Source organism: Nothoprocta perdicaria, unplaced genomic scaffold (genome assembly GCF_003342845.1).
Source record: "Nothoprocta perdicaria isolate Ctin4 unplaced genomic scaffold, notPer1 scaffold_36, whole genome shotgun sequence".
Taxonomy (NCBI): domain Eukaryota; kingdom Metazoa; phylum Chordata; class Aves; order Tinamiformes; family Tinamidae; genus Nothoprocta; species Nothoprocta perdicaria.
This window is the reverse complement of record NW_020455599.1, coordinates 5,173,373-5,200,805: the sequence shown is the minus strand read 5'-3', so window position 1 is coordinate 5,200,805 and position 27,433 is coordinate 5,173,373. Positions and strand designations below refer to the sequence as shown.

General features: G+C 42.0%; 1 protein-coding gene across 1 annotated transcript; it reads right to left on the bottom strand.

The window, feature by feature from the left end:
* Positions 1–4,426: 4,426 nt before the first annotated feature.
* TAGAP (T cell activation RhoGTPase activating protein) lies at positions 4,427–9,445 on the bottom strand. Its single transcript, XM_026044398.1, has 7 exons — positions 9,401–9,445; positions 9,238–9,291; positions 8,614–8,680; positions 6,927–7,096; positions 5,921–6,082; positions 5,320–5,429; positions 4,427–4,631 (listed from the first exon to the last, which is right to left on the bottom strand). Exons 1-7 carry the CDS (start codon positions 9,425–9,427, stop codon positions 4,427–4,429), a joined length of 795 nt encoding a protein of 264 aa, XP_025900183.1. The 5' UTR covers positions 9,428–9,445.
* Positions 9,446–27,433: the final 17,988 nt, after the last annotated feature.

Sequence of the window (27,433 nt, the reverse complement as noted above, 5' to 3'; positions counted from 1 at the left end):
GGCAGAACAAGAGATTGTGACTCACTGGTGCATGAAGCTATGCTTCTGCATGACAAACTCTCTTGTTCTTCCATTTATTTATTTCAAATCCCACAAAATCAGACCACATTGTTCAAAGCCAGGGTGCTCTACTTAGAAAGCCGAACTAGGAAACGCCAGACTTAGGATTTTGTCCTTTGCTGCACAGCCTTGGTTCTTCTGCGGAGCAGGTGCATCCTGTGGGGAAAAACTGAGTGCATCATTTCATTAAAAACAACAGCAGGGTGCAAATATGAGGAGCTTCATTTGGGCTGCATAAATAGCCTCATTTGCAGCACTATCTGCCAAAGCAATCCTTGGGTGTTGTGCTTTAATAATGCTTTTTTTTTTCCTTCTTTTTGGTCTATGCCTTGTATGTTTAGAGTGTCATCTCTGCATTAAACTTAATTAGAGAATTGGGTATACATTGAAGTATCTGGTAGAATGCTCACAGAATCACACAGAATCACAGAATGGTTGAGATTGGAAGGGATCTCTGGAGATCACCTAGTCCAACTCCCCTTGCCCAAGCAGGGACACCTAGAGCATGGGGCATAGGGTGGCATCCAGACAAGTTTCAAAGATCTCCAAAGAAGCAGACTCCACAACTCATACTGGAGTAACCRAAGGAGCAAAAGACCTTCAGAATGGCACTTGGCTCTTGTGCCAAAAACCAAGTCTGTCTGTGTAGCTTTAATGGTCATGCCTTAACCTTGGAGGCCAGGAAGGTTGGGCTGGATCCTCAATTGTAGTAGGGTGGTCTGGAAACATGGTAAACCTGTTTTCCAAACTACAGGCAGAACATGGAGAAATAAAGCAAAGCCCTCTGCTTTTTGTGACATTGTATTCTTCTGAGGCCTCCTAGGAGTTTGTATGGAAGAGAAATCACTTGTGTGAAGGGATATGTCATGAAAATAATGTTGACCGAAAAGACAAGTCTTAAAAAAGACCAGAAATAAAGGAGGACAAAAGTTCACTGTGAATGAGAGGAGTAAATCTTGTGGGGACTGTTTACATTCAGGTCCTGTTTAATTGTGGTGCTTCTTTGGATTTGAACCAATGCAAGAGCAAACTGAGGGGAACTGCATCACAGTTTTATATAGTTCTCCATCCTGCATGCTGTTCATTTATAGTGTACAGAGCTCCCCTCTGGTTTGTTCATCTTGCTTTTTTCATGTTTAGAGTGCCTTAAAATGGCTCCAATGGACAGAAAAAAAAATCTTCCCCAAATGCAGCTTGCAGGCTCTTCCACCAGCAACTGTGGCCACTCTGCTGCTCAAATTCTCCTCCTTCTGCTATGGAGAGATGTCAGCCCATTCCAATGGAACTGCTGTGTCCGCAGAGGTGCGTAAGTGTAGGAATAATGCAGGTAGTGCCCAAGTGTTTTAAAGAGGGACAAGGAGCAGTCAAAGAGCTATGCCAAAAAGTGCTTTATTGTAGTGAAGATACACAGGAGTAAAACAATAGTCTCTCTGCTTTGAGTTCAAGGCTACCCTAAGCCATAAACAGGGAGTTAAGTACTAACATCCTATATACAACATGCTATATGTACAAATACATTGCACTTCCAGTCATTTTTTACAAGGTTGTAAGGCTGTTGCCAACATTTTTATCCTTTTACAAAAGAGGTGCAGGCTTAGCTCTTTAAAACCCAGACCTGTCCAAGTGGTATTTCCAAAGAGTGTGGCAATGGCTTTGATGAAMAACTAAGTTTGTGTCAGGTAGACACACACATATGACAAATGGCATAGAGTCTGTACAAATACAGAAAGGTAAAAGAAGATAGGACAGGTTTAGAACTTGCCATTTTAGGAATTTTCCTTTTAGGTATATAAATACAACACAGTTTAGTAACTACTGACTAGGTTTCCTACACAACAAGCTATGTACAGCACATTCACTTACATTTTTACACAATAATACATAGGTCTGTCTATTATACCTCTTCTGGTGGAAAAAACAAGACACGTCAAGCTGACAATAACTTCAGATAAGCTCCCCAGTAAAAAAAAAAAGGAAATGCTTATTCAGAGTTAGCTTATTTTTTGTAAAATCTTACAAAGAATACACAAGACGTGTTTTACAATATTTACTTTGTAGAGTGCAAAGAGGATAGATGAACTATTTAAACATAGGACTCTTTTGCATACTGGATCTGGTCTACTTCAAAAATGGGTTGGCTGCACCTCCGAGCCACGTACTTGTGTTTGTTGGATTGTTGAGAGGATTCAGACATGGCTCTCAGACGATAAACTCCAGGAGTCACAGGTAAGCTCACGCGGGAGTTTACTCCCACAGCAACATTGTGGGTTGCGTTTTCTCCCTCAGAATCTGTTCCTGTAGAAACTCGGTCACTGAGTATGTCCCTTCGAGCCACATATGCCATATCCTCTGCACAGCTGGTGCATGAATAAGGTGACAAAGTATCCTCCCTTGACAGTGCTGACCTCATAGTTTGAACTGTAAGACTGTAAGAGGGAGCCTGAGTGAACAGGCAGTTTTTCGTAGCCTCTTCATAGGAAGGCGGTCTCCCGGGATTCCTCTGGTCCACCTCTCTAAACACTTCATCAGCTGACCTGAAGCGGGGYCTTCCCCGATACAAAGGCTTGTTCTCATCAGGCCTGTCTTCCTGCACAATTCTGCAGGAGAATTGACTTCCATTCCTTGTGAAGCTGTCTCTTGGAAAACCCATGTTTTTTCCAGGTCCCCAACTCTCGGTTTTTGTTAGTGTTTTTCTGCGATTCACAAAAGAGAAGGACATGGAATGTTTTTTGATCTCTCTATTCGGTGTGCTGCTGTTCTCCATGGGCTTGGCTGAAAAAGACTGGGGTCTATTTAAAAAGGATTTTTTGGGACTAGTTGGTGAATCTAATGGGGAGCTGATGAAAACTGAGCCTTCGGAACCAGAGAAGGAGCTCTCCAGGGAGCAACTGGAAGATGTTCTGGGTAGTGAGTCACTTGATAATTGTGAAGGCAAAACTGAAACTTGTTTTTCCAGTGCCTTATTCTTAAGCGCGAGTTGTCTCTGGAGAACAGGAAAACTGTCCTCACTTTTGGTTAGCTTCTGGTCTCTTATTCGGCCTTCCAAACTGTTCTCAAATGACAGGTCTGGCTCTGAGTATCTCCTGTCTRTCGTGCTGACATCATTTGTAAAGTGAGGCAGTGAAGAAGCGGAGACACGTGTTGGATACTTTCCGCTCATGATGGTGCTTCTCCCTTCGGGCTGTGCAATCTCTGAGGTACAGGGGCTGTATTCAGGTTCAGGATCTGGCCTACCATGGGCAGAACCATTCTGCTGAGTAGCCTGTGGGTGTTCTGTGGTGAGAAAGAAACCATTAGATAGTTTTTAGTCACAACCTGAGGGGAAAAGGGGCCTTTCCTAGTGCAACTATCTGCACCCTGGTCAGATGTCAAGGTGCAAATTTAGTACATATGGTGTGGAGAAATTGAGATAATGCAAGTGTCACTAAGGGCAGAATCCCGGCTATGCCAGTTTTGGAATTCCAGCCTGTATTTTGTTTGAGGCTGTCATTTGAATCTTCTGAGAAGTGGTCCAGCAGCAAAACCATGCAAATGTTTACTGAACCCTCTGCACCTCTCTGCATTTCCCCAGTTGTTTTCTGCTATCCAGTTCAAGCACTGGAAGCAACAGCCCTGGTTGGTGACAGTTGCCGGCCCATCCTCTTACCTGTGGAGCTGCCTGCGTGCTCATGAGACTCCTTGTCTGGAGGGTTGAAATACAAGGCTGTGTTCTCCCCAAACATTGCTGCCCAGTTGTCTATGAGGAACTCCACCAACACTGTCACCTGCACACAGAAAACCATTTCTTTCAGTTCAAAGTGCTGAAAATGTCTGGGACGTWTTTTTCCTGCCCCTGACTGCCCTTTCTGCACCAAAAGCTGTACCTCTGGKCTGCAGCTCCATGAAGCTGCTCCACATGAGCTCAGGAGCTGAGGCAGTGAGGTGCCTTTGGCCATGGCTGTGCTTCATGGTGAAGGGCAGCACAGGRCAGAGAGACTTGTGCCAGAAGACTGGCCAAAAGTCAGAGCTGGGGTCTGCTCTGGAGTGAKGCCTGACACTGTAGACTGATTGGGCTTGAGACATCGAGCTTAACAACATTAGCCACATTTGTGTGCATATTATGCAGTATAATGAGGATAGCTACGCCCACAACATGTCTCTTGCTGTCTACATTTGCTGCACTCAAGCTTTGGTGTGAAGCAGGGGACTACAAGGCAACTGCTGAGGTTGCTCCCAGGAGGTGAGAGATTTGCCTGTCACACTGCAGATAGCCCAACTGAGGGACACCCGCAATGCAGAGTTGCTCCTTCATTTAGCTTTTGCAGTGGTGGTGGTATTTGAGTGGATGGCTTTCATTTGTGCTGAAGACAGTAGCTAGCTGCTGAGTTCAACATACCTTGTCATTCATCTCTTTTTGCACTTCCAGAGGGAGCGTGTTGCTTGTATCTGGGCTCAGCATGTTTGGCCCAACACAGATTGCAAGGTTATTGGAGTCCATCCTGTTGGTCTGTGCGCTTTGGCTAATGTGGTGGAGCAGAGCAAGCAAATGCTTGAGCAAGAGAAGGTTTGGTCTTGGTAGTTTGTCAGCCACCCTAAGTGAACATAAACAAAAGGTAGTATGAATGAAGGCTGCAGGGGCTGCTACTTTTTCTGATGATCAAGTTAAACTAACCCAAATAAGACGTCCTCCCAGAAGACAACTGCATGTGCTTTTTGGCACTACTTTACACAAGCACACTTCAGACATCCCTGACTGCAGCTAAGCACATGCTTATTTATAAGATCTTGACTAAAAGACAAGCATTACAGCAAAGTCCACTTCAAAGTTTTTTCAAGAGATCAACAGCACTAACAGAGACATTTTCAGAAAACTGCACTGTAGGCTTTCCAAAGAAATATGAAAGTCTGCRGTTGTTTCCTGCATCTTTCAAGGCGTCCTAAGTCAGCCTCCAAATCTTCTGCTTCTGAAGAACGCAACATGGTGATGATGTCCAAATATCTGACTTCCCACCCACTGACATGATAGTTTGCTGTTGGTGCCTGACTGCCAACATAGTGACTACATTAGCAAAGATACAGAAACCTCCCTCCCGTTATTGTGATGTGTTTTCAGAGTAATATCACAAAAAACTTGTGAAAGTGTTATTGTTAGAGAAATGCTTTTATGCATCACTTTCCTACTCGCAAACTGATAGTGATGACATTTTTTTCTATGAGACTCGCAATTTCYCCAGCCTCCACTAGTCTCCTTGTAACACTGAGACTGGCTACAAAACTTACTCTTTCAAGCCTTCAATTTTTTCCTGCTTGGTTGGCTTCTCCAGAGCTAGGATCCACCTCTCATACAGATCGGCCGACAGGAGTTTGGAGGGGATATTTCGGAGGAAGTCCTGCGAAACCAAGATACTTGGGTGAGATTTGATTAGCACCCCTCAGTCCGGAGGAAGCATTGCTGGAACTTGAGAGCTCTAGGAGGCAGATTGGTTTGAGCTACCTGCTCTCAGAGGTGCTCATGACCCCTGACAAAGCAGGGAGCTGCATGAATACATGCCAGGTTACACTGATACTAGTGCAGCAGCAGGACCCAGCACCTATCAGCTGCCCATGTACCCCAAAATCTCAGTATTCCCCCTTGAGAACAATGCTGAGAAGGAAAAGTGAGTTGCCTGTGGGCATGCAAGAAATCAGTAACAGAACAGGTAGAACAGAAAGTAACATGGAAAAGACAAACTCCAAGCTTGCCTAAGCTCRAAACATTTAGTTTGGCTTCACTGTAGTTTTTGGCTTTGAGTCCCAACTAGGCCCATCTAAGCACTCAGGTGRTCCCATGCAGATTTTCAGTGTACCATCATAGCTCAAAAGCTGTGAAAGAGGAATTCACCTTTAAGACCACTGCCAACAGGTGCACAGATTTGCTCTCCAGATCAACGTTTACACCTTTGTTCAGGTCTTCCTTCAACTCCTTACGGGCTTTCTCGTTGGCAGCTTTTCTGAAGATCCCCTCAGTGGAAGGGCCTTCCCTATACAAGATAGCTAGGAGATTCTGCAGGAAAAAAAAAAAAGGAAAGAGAAGGAAGTGTTAAGAGTTATTTAAGAGTTATTTTGTTATTTTGGTAAAGAAAAGCCTTTTAGGAGCTGAGCATTTATTTGTTTGGAAACAGAAACAGTTTTTGACTAGACAGCGCCCTCTCCTTTGCTTGGTTTAGGATCTAGTTCTTGCTCCATGCAGATCACATGGCTAGCAACCTCTCTGTCCTCCAAACTTTTTATGAATTCAACTGACTTCAGTGGAGTCACCCTGGCTTCTTTGCAGAAAGAAACAAAGGGTGGAATAAGCCTTTAGGTTTGACCCCTTCTTTCCCAAGACGAGTGCCCATCACAGATTGCTTAGGAGAGAAAAAAGTCCCTTTCCTGGAAAAGCCAACTCTGTGAGGAAATTGTCATTAAGATTCTTGTTAACCAGAAGATAGTGCTTAGGTAGTTATCAATATCAATCCATGGTTGAACACTTTGGTCAGGGAAATGCAGAAATCTCTGGTTGTTTCTTGTTGTTATGAGATTCCTTTGCAGGGCTTCTGCAAGACCACAAGATGCACACTAGGGAGCAGATCTGCTTCTCCACTTCCTGGGCCTGGGTCATCTCACCTCCAAAGTGGAGCTTCCTGTGAAAGCTATGTGGACTGTACCAAACCCAAACCTGACCACTTTAAATTTGTGATGRGACCTGAACTTCAGGCCTCATAGCTCAGAAATGATCAGAGGTGTGTGTGTGCAGAGGAAACCAAACCAAAATCCTCTGTCTCCTGAGAGCCGCAGCCCAACTACTAGGGATGGTACCTTACATGAAAAGCCAGAAGYGGGAAAACTACAGCACCAGGCTTGCTTACCTGGACTGGCTGGGGCAGTCTTTCATCGTCCTCACAAATAATTGCCAGAGGCTGGCCAAACAGAGGGATCTTGAGGCCAGAATCCAGCTGCCCTGAGCAGTCTCCATTGGTAGAGGTTCGTCGCAGAGCAAATGGCCATGATATCACCTTCTTTCTTTTCTTAGTTCCATCTGCTGCAAGTAAAATGAAAGCAAAAATATGTTAAAAAAAAAAAGAAAATAAAAACAGGACAAGAATGCTATGCTGCCTTTTATCTTTGCAGAGTGCCACGTGATACCAAATGAAGAGCAGAAATGTACCCTGAAAAAGCCACACRAAGTAAATAGGGAGAAACTGAAAGAAAACTAAGAGGTTGCTAAGGAAACAACCACCTCAACTGTAAAACTGTGACCATCTCTCTAAGGACACCACCTTTCCTGTTTTTTTAATATTCTGCTCACTGCTTGCTTTCAGGAAGGAGGAACATCCAAGGCACAGAAATAACCATTAAGTATTTTACATTTACAGAGATATTTGGCATCACAGAGGGTTCCKCAATAACTATTTAAGGCTGATGTGTCACTTGGGCAGCTTGCAGTGACAGCAGTTCTCATAGTTTGAGATTGCTCCCATCTATGTTAGGGCAAGAGTRGAAGTAGAGGCTGCTGGTTTTCAGCTTCTAGCACAGGCTGACTTGAAAAAAAATATCRCTCCTGCTCTGCCAATGCAGCGGTTGCTGTGCTGTAACAGCAGGGCTCCTGTTGTGACTAATGTGGTTTTACCTTGTCCCTGTTAGACCACTCAATGGATCGTCCCAGCAGATAAGAAATKCACACTCAGTCCTCATTGGCTCACAGTTCCAAAATCTGTTAGCATGGGATTTATATCTGCATCTTAAACAGTGCACAAGGAATCTGGAAGGGATTGTTGTACTGATATGTGGGCTTTTTCTCCCCTTCAGAAATGGTGAGGAATGGATTCACTTGCTAAACAGCTTTCTAAAGAAGCTACTGTCTGCCAATTCCCTGTAAAGGAGGTGCCTTTTGCTCTACAGTGAAGCTGCCCTATGCAAGTAGAAATTTTCAGAGCCTGTGTTTAAGGGCATTCATTAGGGCTTCATTAGGGAAGGGTTAAAATCCACGAGACAGATGCCTAAAGTTAGTGTCATACAAAACTTTTCCCCTCTGCTGATGCTTCTGACAGAGAGTTGGAATTGACAGCTTACTCCAAATCTGGTCCTGCCCTGCTGCRCGTCTCCTCTAGCATGTTTACAGGACCAGAGGTTTTGCATGCTGAGAGGAAAAAAAAGAATCGTGCAGCTGGTGCTGCTGCTGAGAGGATTTATTTGTTGTGGCGCTTAAGTGCTGGTGCCTGTGCTCGCTCTCAGTGCCACACCTCAGAGCTGACACTTACTGCAGAAGCGAGTGCTTAAGCGTYCTACTGCTGCCAAGAAACACAAATAAACCTGGCGCTGAGGACCAAGGTACATCCACCGCCGCTACGCTCAGCACCATCATCATTGCCTCTGGGCACTGGGGAGGGTGGTTGTTTCAAAGCGAGGGGGCTTTGAAGGGGGTTACACTGTCTCCAGGCTTGCACTGAGGGCTCTGAATTTCTCCAAATAAAGTGACATGGACAGTTTTGCTGAAGGGCTACATTGCAAGTGTTAGGGAAGAAAGGCACTTCCTCGGTTCTTTTGCAAACTCACCTGTCAAGCGGCAAAGTCCCTCTTCAATTTCTGATGGGACCAAGAGGGGGCATTGCTTGGCCTCAGCCTGCAGGAAAGACGGCAGGTTATAGAGGTGCCCTCAGCAGCAGGAGGGCCCCCAGCGAGCAGGGTCCCTGTGTGCCAGCAGCTCAAGGGAAAGGCCGGAGCTGCTCAGAGAGCTGCTGAGGAGATGCATCGTTATGGGAACTAAACAGCCTCTCTGCCCCACAGGGCTGCTTGTGGCAAAGCTTTACACTGCAGGCAGCAACCCCAAACCAGCGCTACTGTCTGAAGACCCCATGGCATTTCAGGCTGCTGCTGGAGGCAGAGGAGGCAGAGCCCCACACAAGGCGCTCCATGCTGGCAGAGGGTGTTCAGGCTGCCTCCCTGTTCCTCACAGGTTGCCCCACACGAAGGGCTCTGCCCACTCCCCGGCATGGCAGGCGGCAGCAGCCCCACGCAGCCCCCTGCTGCTGCCACCGGGGCAGCTCCTCTCTGCCTCTGCACCCCACAGGGCCTGGGCACCTCCGTCAGAGCCTCCCCACAGGGCCAAGGGCGCCCCCACAACACCCACCGGGGACTGGGGGAAGTGCTGGGGCCGGGGGAAGTGCCAGGGCTGCTTACCTCGGACTGGCACTCGATCAAACTCTCCATGTTCCCAGCATTTAGTGTCTTTGACTAGGCAAGAAAACAATACCCAAATGTGAGTAATTTGATGCTGTAGTTTAGAAATCAGTGCTTTTCTAAGTCACTCTGCTGACAGAGCTGAAATGATCAAGACACTCACGGTATTACAGCTGCTTAACACTTTCATTAGGAGTTTAATCGGAGGAACTCTGGTCACTCTGGTTTCCTTGGGTGCTTTTGTTTGCCTGTTTGTTGAACAGGGAATGGACAAAGAAAGCACTATGTAACACTGAACTCTTATTTTCTGTCCCCYGCAAGACAGTCTAACATATAAATATGGTCACGAAACAGCAAGATATCCCATACAAGTCAATCGGAAAGCGACGTTCATTGAAAGCCCTTTTCTCTAATGTACTTAGTCCTGCTGCTGTATGTCCCTCTTTCTACTAAAACAGAAAATCCTTCCATTTTCAATACATGCAACAAAAAATCACCAACTGGTAACAGCTACACAAGGTTGGTGTTAATTTGCAAACACAAGTCAAAGCACCTCAGTCAGCTCTGCCTAAGCTACACACAGCAGTGGGTGTATCCATCCCCCACTTATATTTCTGTAAGTCTATGTACAGCTGTAATCTGAAGCACTCCACTGACATAGACTGTAACGCAACAGATTTGATCCCCAGGCAGAACTTACCCGAGGAGTGAGTCTAGCCAGAGTTCCTTCACCTCCCGCGAGCTGCTGAGAGACGGAGAAACAGCATCAGCCCCTGCTGCTACTAATCCTTTGGACAGACACAGGCAACTAAACAGTTCTACCCCACGTGTGCTGCTTTATATATGCAGGACGGAGGCAGGTGGAAATTTGCAGACAGGAAGAAGCATCATGGGGCAGGACAGAGGCGCTGCAAAATTTCTGGCTTCCTCTTTCCTTTTAGAGGAGTTACTTTTTTTTTCTTGAAGAAAAAAATAAAAAGTAAGCCCTCGTATCTGTTATGCATGGAAAAGATGAGACGTTTGCCAGGTAAAGGTTCCATTTAGCATCTTCGTCAAGAGGTGGGATGTGCAGAGGGGCCTGTGGTGTGGGCAGGTTCACATTATTGTTAAAGGRCAATGGGCACTATTCATAGTTTGACCACTCAGAGACTTTGCAGTTAAGTTAAAAGGTGCACTACCCAATCAATTTGGGCTTAAATTGTTGAGAATAGGTGAAAAGGTGGGAATAGGCAAGATTAACAGAAATGTTTAGCACTAATGTTAATATAGCATTAGCATAATGTTAATGTTTAGCAGCAATGTTCTTTATGTCGAATATTAAGCATTAGACTGCCTGCGAAAGGATTACATGAAGAAGTGACACGGGTTTCTGAGCTTTTCTTTGCCAAAGATGAATGAAATTAAAAATGATAAACTGCCTAAAAACAAAAAAAAAACCCCAAAATTTCTAAATGTTATTCTACTTATGCAAAAGAAGTGGTCTTATGTAATAAAACAGTAATGTATAGCAATATGTAATTACAAGTTGTGATTAATATATTTCTTAACAAGAGCTAKGTATCTATGTATTGAGAGCTTAATTCAGATGAAAAGTTCAAGATATCAAGGTAAAAGCTACCTCTATTCTCTATTTTCTTCTCAGTCCCTCTGCCCTTCAGGGTCTGTTACTTATTTCCTTCAACCTAGACACTTAACTTCTTTGCTTCCATCCAGCTATCAGAAACATGAGGACAACAGTACTGACTGTACAGGGCCATTGTGAAAAGTCAGCAATATTCACAAAATGTAGATGTTCCTTAGATTGGAAGGCCTATTATGGGAATTAATTTAATTTATTGTGAAAGAGAGGAAGAGGAGTCACTTCTTTCTTTTCCACATAATTGGGCCRTACTCTCACTTCTGTCTTTAAATTGCTAAAACTGTGGATGGGCCGGAGCTACAGTCTCTGCTTGCCGCAAGCTGGGCCAGAATGTCCTACCCGGCCTACTCTGGCAGGAGCCATCTGAGCAAATGCAGATGGTTGTTACAGGAAGGTCTTCATGCAGGACAATTCTCTGGGGACTTCCCTATTAGCAGCAGAGAGAGAGTAAGAGGATAGGACAGATGAGCCACGCTTTAACAGGACTCGTTTCTCTCTTTGGAGTACAACATGAATCCAGCTGATGAGCTTAGATTTTGCCCAGCTGCACTATAGGTTGGGTGAGGTGAATGCTGCCCAATGCATCAATATGTTGGCACTCTTTTATATATATATATATACACACACATATATATATACACACACACAATCTATATCTATATATCTATATCTATATCTATATCTATATCTATATCTATATCTATATCTATATCTATATCTATATCTATATCTATATCATCTATATAATATATATATATGCATCGATGCATATATATATATATATATATATGGCGCATTTCTACCTTATTTTCAACATTTTATAGTGTATATTCCACAGCTAGTTTTTATAAAAAGCAACTTTATACTGTTGTATATGGAGTTGTAATGTAATAGAGCTCTCTGTCAGAGGAGAGTCTGCCCAGAATGATAAAGACCTCTATTTATGCAGCATCCTGCTCCAGATACTCCTGATTATAACTAGACTTTCTGGCAGAAACAGTAATCASCAAAAAACTCTACATATAATTCACATATAATTTCATTATTGCATAGAGTGTGCTAGAAGCAACAGAACACTGTAGMAGAGGGATGGAATCGAGGCTTTAAGTCATTTAGATCCATATTTTAAAAGACACAAATTCACAATGATTTTAGGAACATAAGTGACTTGAGGGTATGACTTGAGGGTTTGACTGATTCATTGGCAAAGCTGAATTGCTACATGGTATTCTGGATATTAGTCTTTTGGTCCAGTGAAAAAAGAGGCACTAAGGCTGTGAATAAAGGGGTCAGGAACATGTCAGGAGTGAATTTAGCACAAAAGGAAGCTGGTAGAACTAGTCTCTCTGTTAGTGTTCCCAATGGATGCTGTATTTTACGTGCGCAGGGGAAGAGGCTGCGTCACAACACGGCTCTTTGCAAATGTAGATCATTCATCCTGAAAGCCRTTCTTTGCTTAACTTTATCAAATGTGGCCTGTGTAGTATTGCTCCCAGCTTCTCATGTAATATGGATACATGGTCTCAACTCAGCTCTGTTTGGCAGAAATCCAAGGTAAAAAATTCCTGTTTGGTTACAGAGAGATGGGCTCRTAAGGGTAAAAGGAGAGGTGACCTGTTCTTGTGTAGGGACATAGTTTAGATAATCTTYCAGGTTTTGGGAGGGCCTATAATTACTATGTGTCTGTATAGACCTGTTTAGAGATTAGACTTCCGTGAATCTATCACATAGGGGCTGAGGTTGGAAGGGACCTCTAGGGATCATCTAGTCCAACCCCTCTGCTCCAGCAGGGACACCCAGAGCATGGGGCACAGGGCAGCATCCAAGTGGGTTTGGAAGATCTCCAGAGAAGGAGACTCCACAACCGTCCTCGGCAGCCTATGCCAGGGCTCCRTCACTCTCATAGTAAATCAATAACTAATAATCTAAATCAATAACTGTACGGCTCTGTACATTTAGCACTGATCTGCTTTGTTGTAATTGTTTTTTTTTTAATTAAAAGTCCTATGATGTTTTAAAGTATATATGTCATTTCCTTAATGAATTCCATGGACAAATTTACATTCATACAGAAATATTGCCATACTGCATTGCATTATTTAAGGACTTCTTCTAAGACTCCCTAGTGGCTATCAACAAACCTTTGTTGATAGTCTGTGACAGAGAGTGTGTATTTTTTATAACATGTCTGTTAAATGTGTATTTAAACTTAGGTTTATCAAGTATCTTGGACCTATATGATTCAGTTTTTAAATGTAATAGTAATAGGGTAAATTGTCATGGTCTAAGATGCCGTATCCTGCARCATTACATGTAGATATATTGCTGACCTTGATCTGTTTCATGCTTAAAGTCCAGAAATTTGATCCAGAAAATGTGCAAGTTTTGTGAAGAAAATGGGAGTTTAATGGGTGGTGTTTACCTGAGTCAGAAGCTTAGACTACAAACAGGACACCCAGCTGCACCTGAGGCATAAGACTGAATTTCCCAGGAGGAAAAGGTRTTGTAATGAGTGGTGCATTGATAGCACATTTACTGGTCTGTCAGATGACACTCATTGCTATATCTCTGTCTAATTAATTTTATTTATTCATTTATTTATTTATCGATATTGTCGATATTGTATGAGGAAGGTATATGATGGATCTGCCTGCATATATGGAAAAAAAAGGGKTTTATTTATTATCCTCACTGTATCATTTATTTTTTTATAGCTTTCACGTGGCTTGTATCACAAACACTTAATTCATGCCAAAATAATTTTAGAATAGCTTATTCCATTGGAGACAAACATGCCTCCTCTGAAGAGCAGGCTTCCTAAACAGTGATGGCTCCATGAAGTAAGTATTGTATGGCCACATACAATGAAGCTTAACTGTAGTTATGAAAAAGCAGCAGCAATTGGTTACCATGCCCTAGTTCCTGTCAGACACCACAGAATGTGCACAGTCCGGACACCAGGAAAGCCATCGTGGGGATCTCAGGCAGTGCAGGTAGATGGGATAGACCACACAAAGTGAGCTGCCCACACACCTACCAGTTTTCTCTACCAGAGTGCAGAGGGTAACACAGATATGGTCTCCTGAGTTGGTCTCCATATTAAAATGTTCTGTCATGTGGGAGGTTTACAGGTGAAAACCTTCTTGTATTTTCACTGAAGAGACCTATTCCCTCTCTACCAGCCAGATACACATCAAAAACTCAAAGCCTTTGCTATGGCTTACCCACCAGTCTGACACAAATCTACACCATGATATACCAGAGCAATGTATATTCTGTACCACACCATTTGCCCTAGGGTGAGCAGAGTGCATGGCAGAGAGCTTGTGCATGCCTGGAGCTGTCTGTTGGTGCTGTTTTTCTTCCAAGCTAATTCTGACTAAATGACTGCTCTGTCCTTTAGAGACATAGGCACATTTACACAAATGGGCACGGGAGAGGGGGTGTACTTAAAAGGGCTTCATGGATTTAGCCTGTGTATGAGCTTTTCATCTCCTGTAAATCAAGCTTATTCCTTCACTTCTGTTGAAGGCACAAGGTTTTGCATTCCCTGGAGGGAAAGCAGGAGCCCCAGAGCTCCCACAGAGCAGTTGACCTCAGGAAAATCCATACCTCTGCTTGTGTTTGCTACTCAAATCGTGATGCATTTTCCTTGCAGAAGCCAAGGCTCAGACTGATGCCTTTACTTCCCCCTAGACCCTTTYCTCTGCTCTAGGATGGTTGCTTTTGTGGTGCACACCTAGACGTTTTGTTCAGCCCATTTCAGAAGCCCCGGTACAGAAGACATGCCAACACAAACCAAATGGTAATTTCCCCCTTTTTAGCTGTTTGCTAAGTGTTGTCCCTTTCCTACAACTTTCTTACAGTAGTTCAGTGAAGGACCTCAGACCGTAACAACGAAGAGGTGGCATCAGCAGGGAGGAGAGGTAATAAACAAAAGAGCAGAGATGCAAATCGTCTGCTCTAGCTGGGAAGTGTCTGGTTTTGTTCTCTCCCTACCAAACCACTAACAGGAAAATCCCAGCCATGACACACTTGTGTTGATTTCAAAACTACTTTCACAGCTTCTTGATACTATGGCTCTTAAAAATGAGGGAGCGTGTGAATGAATCCTGAAACCTGCCTTTGTCTTACTGTCTTACTAGAAAGAAAGCTGCAGCAGTTTAGCTGTGAGAAGCATATAACAGTATGTATCTGAAGCAGTGACTCTTTTAAACCCATATATAACCTAGCCAGAAAAAAAAAAAAAAAAAAGGCAGAAAAAGCCAAATTCTGCATTAATGTCTCTTAATGGGACATACTGATTTGTCTTGGGACGTGGTGATTTGTCATCACTGATAACTGCTGTCTCCCAGTAGACAATAGAAACATTTTCTGAATTAAGAAAAGCAATTATTCCAAAGTCAGAGAAGTCTGAGTTACTTAGTTATTGTTTCATTYTGTGTTTTTGTTGTTGTTATTTGTTTATTTTCTGAAGGGAAAGCGCCGCATCATCTGTCCCCAGAATTAAAGAACAGAGCTGTCAGAAGGGTTACTGAGGACAGGTCACCCTTCTACAGATCTTCTGAATTTAACTCTTAATTTTCTGTCACTCTCTAGAAAGAATTGTAAAATCATCAACAAYGCAGGGCTTAGCCATAGAAAAGGGGGTAGTCTGAGTCTTAATCAGACCAATCCCTATCCACTCTTTGAAAAACTTCAGAACTGGATCCATTAACCCAGATGGTGCTGAACTACTGCAGTTTTAGTCATGTGGGATCTGGACTTTTCCCAGTCCTGCTTTTGGAAAATAAAACTCACTTTCAGTTTTTCTCAACTCTACTCTGTTGATTTGTCACCTTAATTAGATATCCCATTCGGATTACCATCTGGGTGCCCCTACTTCTGCACACTGGTTACTACTGCATAGGAAGAAGTTACAAAACAAAAACAATATAGTAAATACAACCCAAGGTGTCTTTTGTGCCTTTCTTATGACACCCTTTCTTTCTGTTTGCATTTCATTTGTGGTATGGTTTGTTAATTCTTTCATGAGTACCTCCAGTGCAGACTAAGTTGGCAGCTTTAAAGTTTTTGCCATTCATCACCTGACTAGTTCCAAAGGGATCTTTTTTTAGATGTGTGAGGGCCTGGATTTCATAGGCTGTTTTCCAAAGGGTCCCATGTTCAGTTGTGCCTGAAGTCAGGTTGCTCTTGTRCTTCAGAGCATCTGGGAAAAACACACTCCTCAGAATGCAGGATGGCCAGATTACTTTTTAAGTTTACTGAGTTTACTTTTAGTTTACTGAGTTACAATAAACAAAACAATAAAAAAAGAGAATGGTTGTAATTAATTCTAATACTCTTCTCAAAATTTCTGATCAAAGGTATTTTAAAGGGATCCTTAAAGTACTTTTAAAAAGTATTGTAAAAATGCGATGCTACTCATTTTTTTGATTTACCAACATATTTTTAATTCATTTTTCTTCCATGCACTGTCCATTCGGGAATCATAAAATGATATGAAATTTTTCTGCCAAGTTCTTTTGCTTTTCAGGACAGATGATATTACTTAGTGAAACCAGAGAAATGTCAGTCTTGGCTTTTGTTTACAGGAGTAATACAAATGTTTCCTTTTAGATTTTTGTTGCTATAAACTTGTCTCTCTCTTGCTACTGCACTTTGTGTTTTGCTTTGAATTTCAATATCCAGTTAATCACAAATCTCAGAATGGGAACCCATGGAAACCTGAGATAACCTGGATATCAGCTCCATTTCCAACTTGCATGTAATTTTCAGGCTTATATCATCTCACGTTGACATCTGCAAATAGCCAATGGCCTACAAAGCAGTCTGGAATAAAATGATAAGAAAACTTTCCTTCTGCATAATTTAATTGTGTGTATGCCAGACAGATCAAACACAAACTACAAAATAAAACATGGTGTGAGGATTTGTGATCCCCCACCATCTCCAGCGTCTCTCACTCTCCTCTTTCAGGGGAGTTCCCTGGTCAGGAGCGAGCCAGGTACCTTTTTTAGCTCCTTTGGGGCAGTCAGAAACTACTACAGGAGCTCAGTGAAGCTTTCTCTAACGCAGGGTTAGGTGAAGCAGGGGAATGTGCCCCACTGATTCTTCTGTTGTAATTGCTTCCTGGGTAACAAATAGGACTGACTGCAATCAAATTCTTATTACCACTAAATTACCCATGAAYAGAAGCATTTATGACCATACACCTGGACTCCATCCTCCAGACAAATGCAATGCCAGGCACAGCTAACCTTTCCAAGCATAACTCCACTGGCTGGCATTGACTCTCCCCTCTTCTCCCCCCGCTGCCCCCGGAGCGTGTTTGGCCCTGCACTTTGGGAGAGTTATTTGCTGTCATGCACTCTATCCTTGTGCATGCACATCCACACGGCGAGCAAAATAAAATGTTCTTCTGCAAAGTTTGGCCAACCATCAAAATCGAGATGATAAATTAGAAACAAACATCTCCATATTAGCTGGTGATTGCCATATTGTTACTACTAGCAACAGMTGCAGTGTTACTGTTTTGAATAAACACTCCACATTTGTGTTGCTGTCCCATATTAGACCAGGACTACCTTATGTGGATTTTACAAGGCAAATGCTTCTTGCTGAACGGGCTCTGGCTCCTAATACAGGGCACTGGGAGGGCTCTGGGCAAATGGGGCATGGAGGGGACACACGGAGGGTGGACGTGCCCTGTGCTGAAGGGACCGTGGGACTGCACAAGCCAGCCCCAAGCACCAGCCCAGCCTGGTGGGGAGAGCAAGGGCTGCTCCATGGTGCTCTAGGAGAGAGGCTTCCTAGTCTCCATACTGGGGGACAACTCTTCCAGACTGGGAGCAAGTGGGGAAATCCTCATTCCCAGAGCGAGCAGGCTCTGGAATTGCCTTCCAGTGAGAGCAGCAGGGAGCAAAAACATGCTTTCAAAATTGAGCTTAGATTTATCAACTTGCCGCTTGAGAAGGCTTGAGATGTCTTGGGGTTTCTGCTTGGGCTTGCATTGCTGCAAAGGTTATTGTGGCTACCACACAGTGCAGGTACCGTTGGGCTGTAACTGCATATTGCACTCGTGTCTGGCTGTTCTGAACTCTGTCTTTGGTTTCAGATCTGCAGACGTTGCTCACAGATGATCATATGGGATGTGTGGACAAGACAGCTGCATGTCACCTTGTCCCTTTCCTGGTTCAGTAAGTGGTAATAGATTTATAAGCAAACCAGGAGTTCTTTTCTCCCCTCTCAGTTCCTTTCAAGGGTTTGTTTGACCTTTACCTTTTCCCTAATTTGTTAGATGATTACATTTCTTTGGGATTTTTTCACTCTGAAAATGATTTCCGTGTGTGTATTTTCAGTCATGAACAACTTTATTTAGTGTTAGGAAGAAAGATAAGGGGAGGCTATCTTTTACTAGATGAACCGACACAAGTGTGAAACTTTTCCTCTAATCTGAAAAGAAGCCCTGATCTTGGATATAAAAAAATTTCTCAGTTGAGAAGAAATGATCTGATTTTTTCTAGATGTATTAATCAATTAGATGGTTACCAATTGAAATCAAGTAGGTACTCCAGAAGTAACTCAGAGTCTTTTCAGAGATAGAATCCACTTACCTTTAGGAACAATACAAAATGTTGTTTTACAAACATGATATGTCAGGTGATGCAGAGCCTAGCAACTGCTGGAATATTTCTGTAAACCGAAGACTGTATTGCTACAGTGAGACTTACTATTGCCTGTGCAACAGCATGAGCTGGTCCTTCCCTTGTGTAATTTAATTTAACTTGGTATTCAGAGGATAAAATGAAGATGTATATTTGCATAAGTTGTGTCAAATCTAAGATAGTGTTACATTTATAAGGTGCTCTTACTTCCATTTACTAGCTAACAATGAAAAACGCATGCATATCCCCAGAGTGTAATGGTCAGAATTGTAAAAAACCTGTAGTCAAAAATCTTTCAATTGAAATGGCCTATAATTATTATAGCACTAGGTTAGTRCTATAATACTCAAGTAATACAGGTGTCAAACTGGGTCACAGAAATACAACATTTTGGGTCATTGACTCTTGTCTGTACTTTTAACAGAGCCAGATCTGTTCAAAGAGGAGTTTCAGAGGMCTGCCTTATGTCCTTAATGTTGTCCCTCCTCCTCAGTTTCCAGCTTCTCCCTGGAACAGTCCTGTTTACTTCCAGAACCACACATTCCTGAGTTTTCTTTGGATGAGAGTATGCTGTAATGTAAACCTGTCATAATGGTGAGACTGACATGAATAAACAATGCAGATAATATTTCTGTATTAACCTTAAAGGAAAAATCCTACAGAACATCACATGAATGGAAACAGTAGTTACTATAACAATTAAATAGGATTACTCATCAGGCATGCAGAATTCAGTAGTTCTCCTGGAAGAGCACTGCTTTAAAAGTAACCCAAAATTGCAATTTTATACATGAAACAAGGTTTTGTGAGTGAGCACCGAGAGATACTCCATTTTACTCTTTGATTTCCTTTGCAGTGTCTGAWTGGGAACTTGCTATCTTTCTGTTTTTCTGCTGCTAAGATTCCATCTTACTCATGGATTACATACAGGAAATAAAAAGTCACCGTACCGCATAAAATTTTTGGTCTTTTATGGTGAAAAGTGGTCCATGTAGGAGAAAATACTGAACACTGTAGGAGTTGATTCTCTTTCTATCTCCTATGTGCTAGAGTGCAGAGAAAATCTGCATTTTAACTTCACTGAGAAATGCTTGACAAATTAAGATATATTAAATGCATCATCTGTGAGGGCAATTTGTTACTTCCAGGGTGTTAGCTCATACCTGKGTCCCTTGAGATCTTCACTGTTCTACTTACCACATCAGGATGTGACAGTCAGCTTCTAGCCAGGTGAAATGTTTGCTTATTTTAGGTATGCCACCTATGGCAATGAATAAATTCAGTATAGTACTTGAATGACCAATTTTATCTGGATGTGCAGTAAAAAAATTGTTTCTAAGCGTGAACTTCCTTCTTTTTGCCTCGTCCTTGGCAAGGGATCTGACATGAACATTCGTGCCCAATCACAGCAGAGACAAAGCTTTTAAAAATAAGTCAGATAGTGAGAAAGGGTTATCTGCATGCTCTTTGGTGGCTAACATTGCAGCTATTACCTTTAAAGTTAGYTTGGGAAGGTCACCTGGACATCGCAGTCATTGATGCCCCCGGGTGCCTAAGGCAGCTCTTCAGCAACAAGGATCCAGTCCTGCTTGGGTTTGGGATACCCTAGTGGCAGCTCCTCAGCAGCCCTCAGACTGCAGCAACCTCCTCGAAGAAGCCAGTGTCAAAATTCTGGCATTCAGTTTTATATAATACTTAGGCCTCTAATTTTTACTCTGTTATTCAAAATCCTTTATCTTCAGACAAAGAAAACTTCTACCAAGGTTGACATGATTTTGTCTTTTGCACGCTTTTAAGCTTGGACTTCTAGCCTTACAAGCAARGCTTATGTGACTGCAGTGTTTTTCCAGATTATTTTTATCCCTCTGTCATTCCCTAATAATTTTTGGCCACTTGATTAATTCAATCACAATAGGCAAGTAAGCTACTACTTCCGAAGGCAGTGAATTTCCCACAATCATTTTGAAAATTAGTGTCTGGACAGAAAAAAAAAAAAAAAAAAGAAAAAGAAAGACCTTCTCTACTGAGAAAAAATCCTTTAATAGTCACAAGTAGAATCAATATGCACATCATGGCCAGTCAGGCACTGGGTCTGTAGCTCTGGACTAGCGGTTGCATATGGTGCTCTGTGTGTGTGATAGACATGGCATAAGATCATGGGATGAGATCAGGGTCTTTGCAAAGAAGATGGATCGGGGCATAAAAGACACAAGTCATTAGGAAACAAGACATTGTTAGTTCACTCTTTCCAGAATAGCATGCTTCATACCTGTCTTTTAGATCTACAAGTAAAAACTCAGTAGCAGATTAGTAGTTAGTAGTAGTAGTTCAGATTTTGAGCTACAAGAGATAAGGAAAGAGAAGGTGAGACCTGGATACCTGTGGACAGCCCAAGTCCAGCAGTGCCCATGTCAAGGTGTGCCTGTTATCAAATCCATATCCACTGGTCTCCCAGAATATCCAAGAGCTTCTTGGATGTTCAACGTATAAGAAGTTATGCTGAAGATAASAGACAGCTACTAACTTTTTCAAGGTTTCATTTAAACTTCTAAAATACCCTGGGATAGTTACTGCAAGGATGGTTGTACAGAGTAAGACTTCTCAGGCACTGGCCTAATGATGACTCAAGGGAGATCCCTTTTAGCACAGTGTGTCACTCTGTATAAACACTGACACAGCCGTTCAGAGCATATCATTTTATCACTTGATAAACTTGATTCTGTTTATTATCACTTTTGGCATACATGAYTGCTTTGTTAAATATTCATGGCCTACTGATCTGGAGTGTGAACTGAAAACATTTGGTCCCCAGACACAAGTCACTGCTTTATTCTAGTAAATAATATATCTATCCCTTCTCTACTTTCATCGTAATGAAGTGAAAATGAATGGGATTTGGGATTTTGTGTTCAGAACTTGGAAATACCCTCTTGCATTTCCAAGACATAGAGTTACCTGGACAAGACACCAAGGTCCATTCTATACCTCAAGAATTACTTGTTTGTAACYTTAAAAGTAGAATAAAGGAACCATACTCTACCTCCTATGTAAGAGCTATTTTTACTTAGCTTACTCTAGGGAATTCTAGCTTGTGTTTAGCCTGTATTCTATGTAGATAAGGTGATCTTAATGAATCAAGAAAAAAACAGATGCTACGAATTTCCATTTTCGTTCCTAAAAGCTAAGTTATTCAGTTCTGATTGAAAGAAAATTCAATCAACCTGGGGGTAATTGTATTCTCACAAAGAGTTAATCCTTTAAAAGGAAATTACAAACAGACATAGGTTTTTTTCCCTTCCTTCTCTTTTTTATCTTCTTTARCATTGCTTAGAGACCTTATTTTTAGTTCCTCAAAATGAATTTTGGTTAGTTCTCTTTTTCTCTATGTGTAAGAAAATGTTTGCTGTCTACAGTTGGAAGTTTTGTAGACTTAATTTTCCCGCCAAAAATGCCTTCCCTCACAGTGGTTTCTGCTGCTATTTCTGTATTTATGTACATGTAACTTAAAAAGAGCTAAGAATAAAATGCAACCATTTTGCTTTAGACAGTGTTCAAAATTCATGAAACAGGGASAAGTGACAATGAAAATGCAAAAAGACTCAAGCTTTTGATTCTGATCCTTATGAGAGAACATCCATAAAAGATTCTGCTACTTTTAAATACTCTGTGTCTCTCAGGAGAAAAAATGCCCATCTTCAAATCAGGGAATTTCCATGAGAAGCCACAGACTCTTTCACAATGATACACATGCATGAGGGCTCCACTTATACCATCGAGGCACCTCCTAGGCCTCTGTTCCTTGTAAGGGAAAAAGGGATAGAAATGAAATTTGCCCACTGGTTTTATCCCCTTTGCAGTGACTTGTGTGCTGTTTCAGCAGGAGGAAGGTGGCAGTTGGTTTTGGCAGCTTTGGGCAGTATCACACTGGGGAATTCTCGCTGAGGGCCAGGGTGAGGAAGTGGAGTCAAGGATCAGCTCCTCAAAGACATTTAGGAACCTATATTCTTCTTAAGTACCTAACCTCCCTGATTTTAAAGATGCATTAGGAACCTAACTGTCTTTGCAAACCTGAGACTAGACCACAGTCAGGAAGAGGGCAGAGAGACTCTCACAGGGTGAGTAGTACCTTGCAGTTTGCTCTCCTTCATGACCACTGTGCATCAAGCATGGCTATGAAACACTATTTTGTGCTTGACCAGTGTTACCTGGTTGTGATCCCTTTTGTTTTAAGTATAACTGAAAAAAAAGGCACAGGGAGTCTACATGATGGATAACTTAAATCATTTCTACAGAAAACGGACAGTGAAAGCAGGATCTGGACCGCATCTCATAATTAGAGAGGGTGGGTGTAATGTCAGGATGCTTACATGGAATGGCAAGGGATACACAGAAAACAGAGATAGGGATCAGCTTGCACACTTTGATTTGAGTYGGTGCAGAGATATTGCACAGTGATGCTTCAGAGTTTGGATTCAGAGCTGAATGGYCTCAAATGTTTTATATGATTTAAAGATGAAATAGCAATGAAATTCTAATGTTTGAAAAGATTTCACTGTGTCTGTGGATGAACTCTGTTCTGAAAGAACTCCATCTTAGAATAACTCATGGGGCTAAGGTGAGATATTTCCCTTAGTATAACTGGCTTCTGGATCACAGATCCATTGCCATGTGCTTGCCACAGCGCCATGCTGTATCTGCTTTTAACAGGATATTGGCATGTTAATAATGCACACAAGCAGAGGCCACATCTTCTCCAAAAACTTGGTATGGCAAAAGTGACAAGCATGATCCCAGGAAAATGTGCAAAGTAGTATTTTCTTTACTAAGTAATGCTACCAGGCAGAGGGTAAAACAAGTRTCCTGCTAGTGGAATAGTGGGAAGATAAAGTCTATCCCACTAAAGGGATCTTCCCACTAAAGAGAATATAAGACATGTTTGGATCTGCCTATAAAATATGCAATAATAGCAGAAGTATACAAAAAAACAAGAGGTCATCCATTTTTACTAGTTCATTATGTGTATTTGTATATATCATAGTTGAGTTGTATGRCAGGTTCCCAATAATCACTGGGCTTTTCTTCATTAATATTGGCTAACCTGATAGCTATTAACCAGATAGACTGTGGGAGAAGGAGCAAGCTCACATTTCCTTGAATGCCTCAAGGAGTGCATACAGTTCAACATAAAAGCAACTAGTGACAAATCTTCAGTGTACCCTCTGACTGCAGCTCTCTTCAGGAGAGGGCTAAAGATGTTTTAAGGAGGCATTGATAGTGATCCTTCTTTTTGCTATATCTGCAACTTATAATCTCTCATCTGAGGTGCTCACAGACCTTCCCTGGGGCTTTGCTGTTCAGCTACTCAGGGAAGGCACAGAATGACAGAAATACCTTTGCCTTATTCTTTTGAGTTTTGTTCAGCTTTTGGGGAGAAATGAAGTACCAAGCACTGCCAAGGACCTTCCCAACCTGGTGTYGCCATGGAAATGCTTTGTTAGCCTGTTTGACTAACAACTAAATGAGTATTTTAGGCCATGGAGACATCGATATCAACCCAGTAGTTGCTGTGCTGAGATCATCTGACAGCTGTCAAAACAGCTCCAACAGAGTACAGAGGAGGCAGATGGTTTAGCCAGTTGACCAACTACCACCTGTACTGTGGCACACATTGGCTCCAGGTCTGTGAGTTGAGGAGGCAGCCATTGACAGAGATGTGAGTGAGGAGCGGGCCAGCTCTTTAGATGTAAAGACTTATCTTTATCTTTGAGATAGCAGGCCTCACTTGGTGCAAGGCACCATGAGTTGTCCTTTAACTCTTCCCTTACAATGCTAATGGGTTGAAGCCCCACAGCCTGTGCATAGTGGGATGGCTTGTTGCAAGGGCATTTGGATGATATCTTCAGGGAATCAAATATACCAAGTAATTATTAACAAAGAGAAATAATTACTTTATACCTATGTGGTGCTTTTCTCTCTAATTTTTCCCTTTTCAGACCACAGCCTGGCAACTGGATAGAATAAGAAATGCAGAAACTAGTGAAAGCTTCATATACTGCTAAGCAGAAATGAGCTACCTAGAAGAAAGAGGTCAATGAGTAACAAGCAACTTTCATTACCACAGTGTCATACAGCTTACTAGCTGTATGGGTGATGATAGTTGAAGACAGAAGTAACATGAAGTTCAGAGACCCTCAGTGAAAGGTAGGGCAGGATGAACAACAAGCGAGAGGAATTTGTATCCCAGCTGCTCAACTGGCCCTTCTGTTTTGATTTATGTGTTATTCCTTTCGCTTTTTCTTTGGGAGACAGATTCAAAGCTACAGTAGCATTGTGAAGAAAGAAGACAGGCTGCAAAGGGTTTGCAGGATTTCTATACGGCCATCTGAATTTTGTAAGAAAAAATATAATTAACACCTACTCTGAATGAGAAAAGCAAGGAGCAACAGGCTCTCCAGAGCCATATCTGTAGGATCTCTCTATTAATTCTCATTGTTTTTTTTTTTTTTTCCTCCTGTTTGTGGACATTTTATCACAAACAAAATGGAAATGGGAAACAACTCTGTGACTAGGAGGAGGAGCAGTGTGAATTAGGGCTGCCTCCCAGACCTTCGCTTARACTGAGTTGCCACTTCTCTTCCATTCAGACTTACAGACAGCCCTTGCAAGTGGCTTGGGAGCCCCAGTTTTCAAAWGCTAGCTCCCGAGCAACAGAACTTGAAGTTAAAGGATGTGTGGCTGCAAGAAAAAAAAAGAAAAAAAAAGAAAAAGACAAATAGCAATATCTCTATTTTTCATCTAATAAAGACCTGGAAAATTACATTCAAAAAAGGGATCTTTATTGCCAAATCAGATGGCACATTATAGTTGTCTGGGCAAAACTACATTAGCTGCCTTGTTGAGGTGCATGCTGATAATGTCTTCAATTGTACAACTACATAGAGGTTTTTCCATAATTTCCTTGTCTTATCCTGTATTTGAAGTGAAAACACAAGGGGTGGGCTAAAGGCAAATGGGAATCATGTTCTTAAGTTTCCTGATGCAAATCTTTTGGCCCTGCAGCCCATGTGAGATTTTCTAACACATTTTTGTTTGTGCATTGATACAAGCAGCTATAACTGAGTTTGGTGTGATTGCTTCCCCTCCAGATAGTTTCTCTTGCCTTGGGTCTGTCTGGCCTGATGTTTTTTCCTGGAAATTCATTTCTTACTAGACCCGTCATTTCCCTTGTTATTTCCTGGAATACGCTCCACAAGAGAAGCAATCACCATATTTTATGGATTTTTTTTTAGTGGCTCTATATAACAAACACCTATTAACTAACAACACAGAGAATGATGTTGCAATAAAAGGCCACTGAATTTAACTTTCATTTTACTAGTTTGCAGTAAAAGACAGGAAAGTTGCCCAATATCGATAGTCCCATGCTGCAATCGAGATTAAAAAAAAAAAAGAATGAGAGTCTGAGTCTGCAACTTTGGCTCCATGTCCAGGAAAAAAACATCTACCAAAATAAAAATTCTAATCTTATAATCTGAATGATTAGATGCGTTGATATCAAATCAGATCCACAATCGTCCATCAGGATGAAAATGTCAAATTATTTCCATAGAAATGTACTAATTTTGAACAATTTTCAGTACGAAAAAGTTCCACCTGCAACCCCCTGGCAAAAATGTAGAAAGAAAAATCCTTTTGGTGGTTCCTATATGGTCTAGCAACTTAATTTTAGGCCACAGTTGCTCCATCTCAGGTGAATCTCTTGATCTCTAGAATAGTCATGATGTTTTTTCTCTAAATGTGAGAGCCAGTAATTACTCTTCTACTGCRTATAAATAGGTAAATGTGTATCATGGAGACTATACCACATGCTCATGAGTAAAGCAAAAGACTGACATAAAGTATCTGCCAAGCCTGATTCTCCCATTGGTGTCTGAGTGCAGSTCTTTATCCTCTTCTGGGTTCTTAGGGATACAGCAGCACCTCACTCTGTCCTGTGCTGTTAGGCCTTTGTCAGTGAAAACTGTTTGGCCATCAAACCACAACTATTTCATCACAAAAGCTCTGCTCTTAGAGCCAAAAATACTTCCACAGATAGAATCTCTTGAGCTTGCTGGTGGCTRAAGCGTAGGTCAAGAGAGGTCTGCGTACTCTTAGAGCACTTTTTCCCCTATGAACCTCACTACAYTTCAAACATGGGTGAGTCCACAGTTCTCCCTCTTTCTCCTCTTTTAAGCAAACTGGGACATGGCAAGAAAGGGAGGTTCCAGGACCACATTCAATTGGTGCTAAAATCCCAAAGGAACTCTCTGTTGCTCTTGGGTCTTCCTAACAAGAAGCTGCCATTGACCCCAGGAGCTCACAGGTTGTAAAGGATGAATGAGGTAAAACAGAAGAAAGGAATGGTTCCTGCTTTCATTTGATGGATGAAGATAAAGAACTAAGAAGTTCAAAATGACTAAGGGTCTGTCCCACATAAAGCACTATAAAGCCAAAGAAAGTCATTCCAGTGGTCTCTTGGGAGTCCAGATCTCTACATCTCTTACAGTACCTATTTACTGGAGAGTGCTGTGGTTCTCTAGATTTTATACRGGCAGCCTAGTTTTTCCAAAGCCATTACTGCCTGTTCAAGAAGTACAATGSTGACCATAGTTTGACTGATTTTAGACAAACTCCAAGTGAAAGTATCCTGTAGTTTCCTGTGATGAAATGCAAGCTCTTTTAACCTGGTATAGAGTACMCAAAACACCCTCCTGACATTTCGTTACATCTGTCTATACATGCACACCTCTTGGCCCTACTCCCACCTGCAAATCTAGCCTTGCTGTTGCAGTGTTACACATTTACTGCACAGGCTCTTTACAGAGGGGAGCGAGTCAATTAAAAAAGTAAT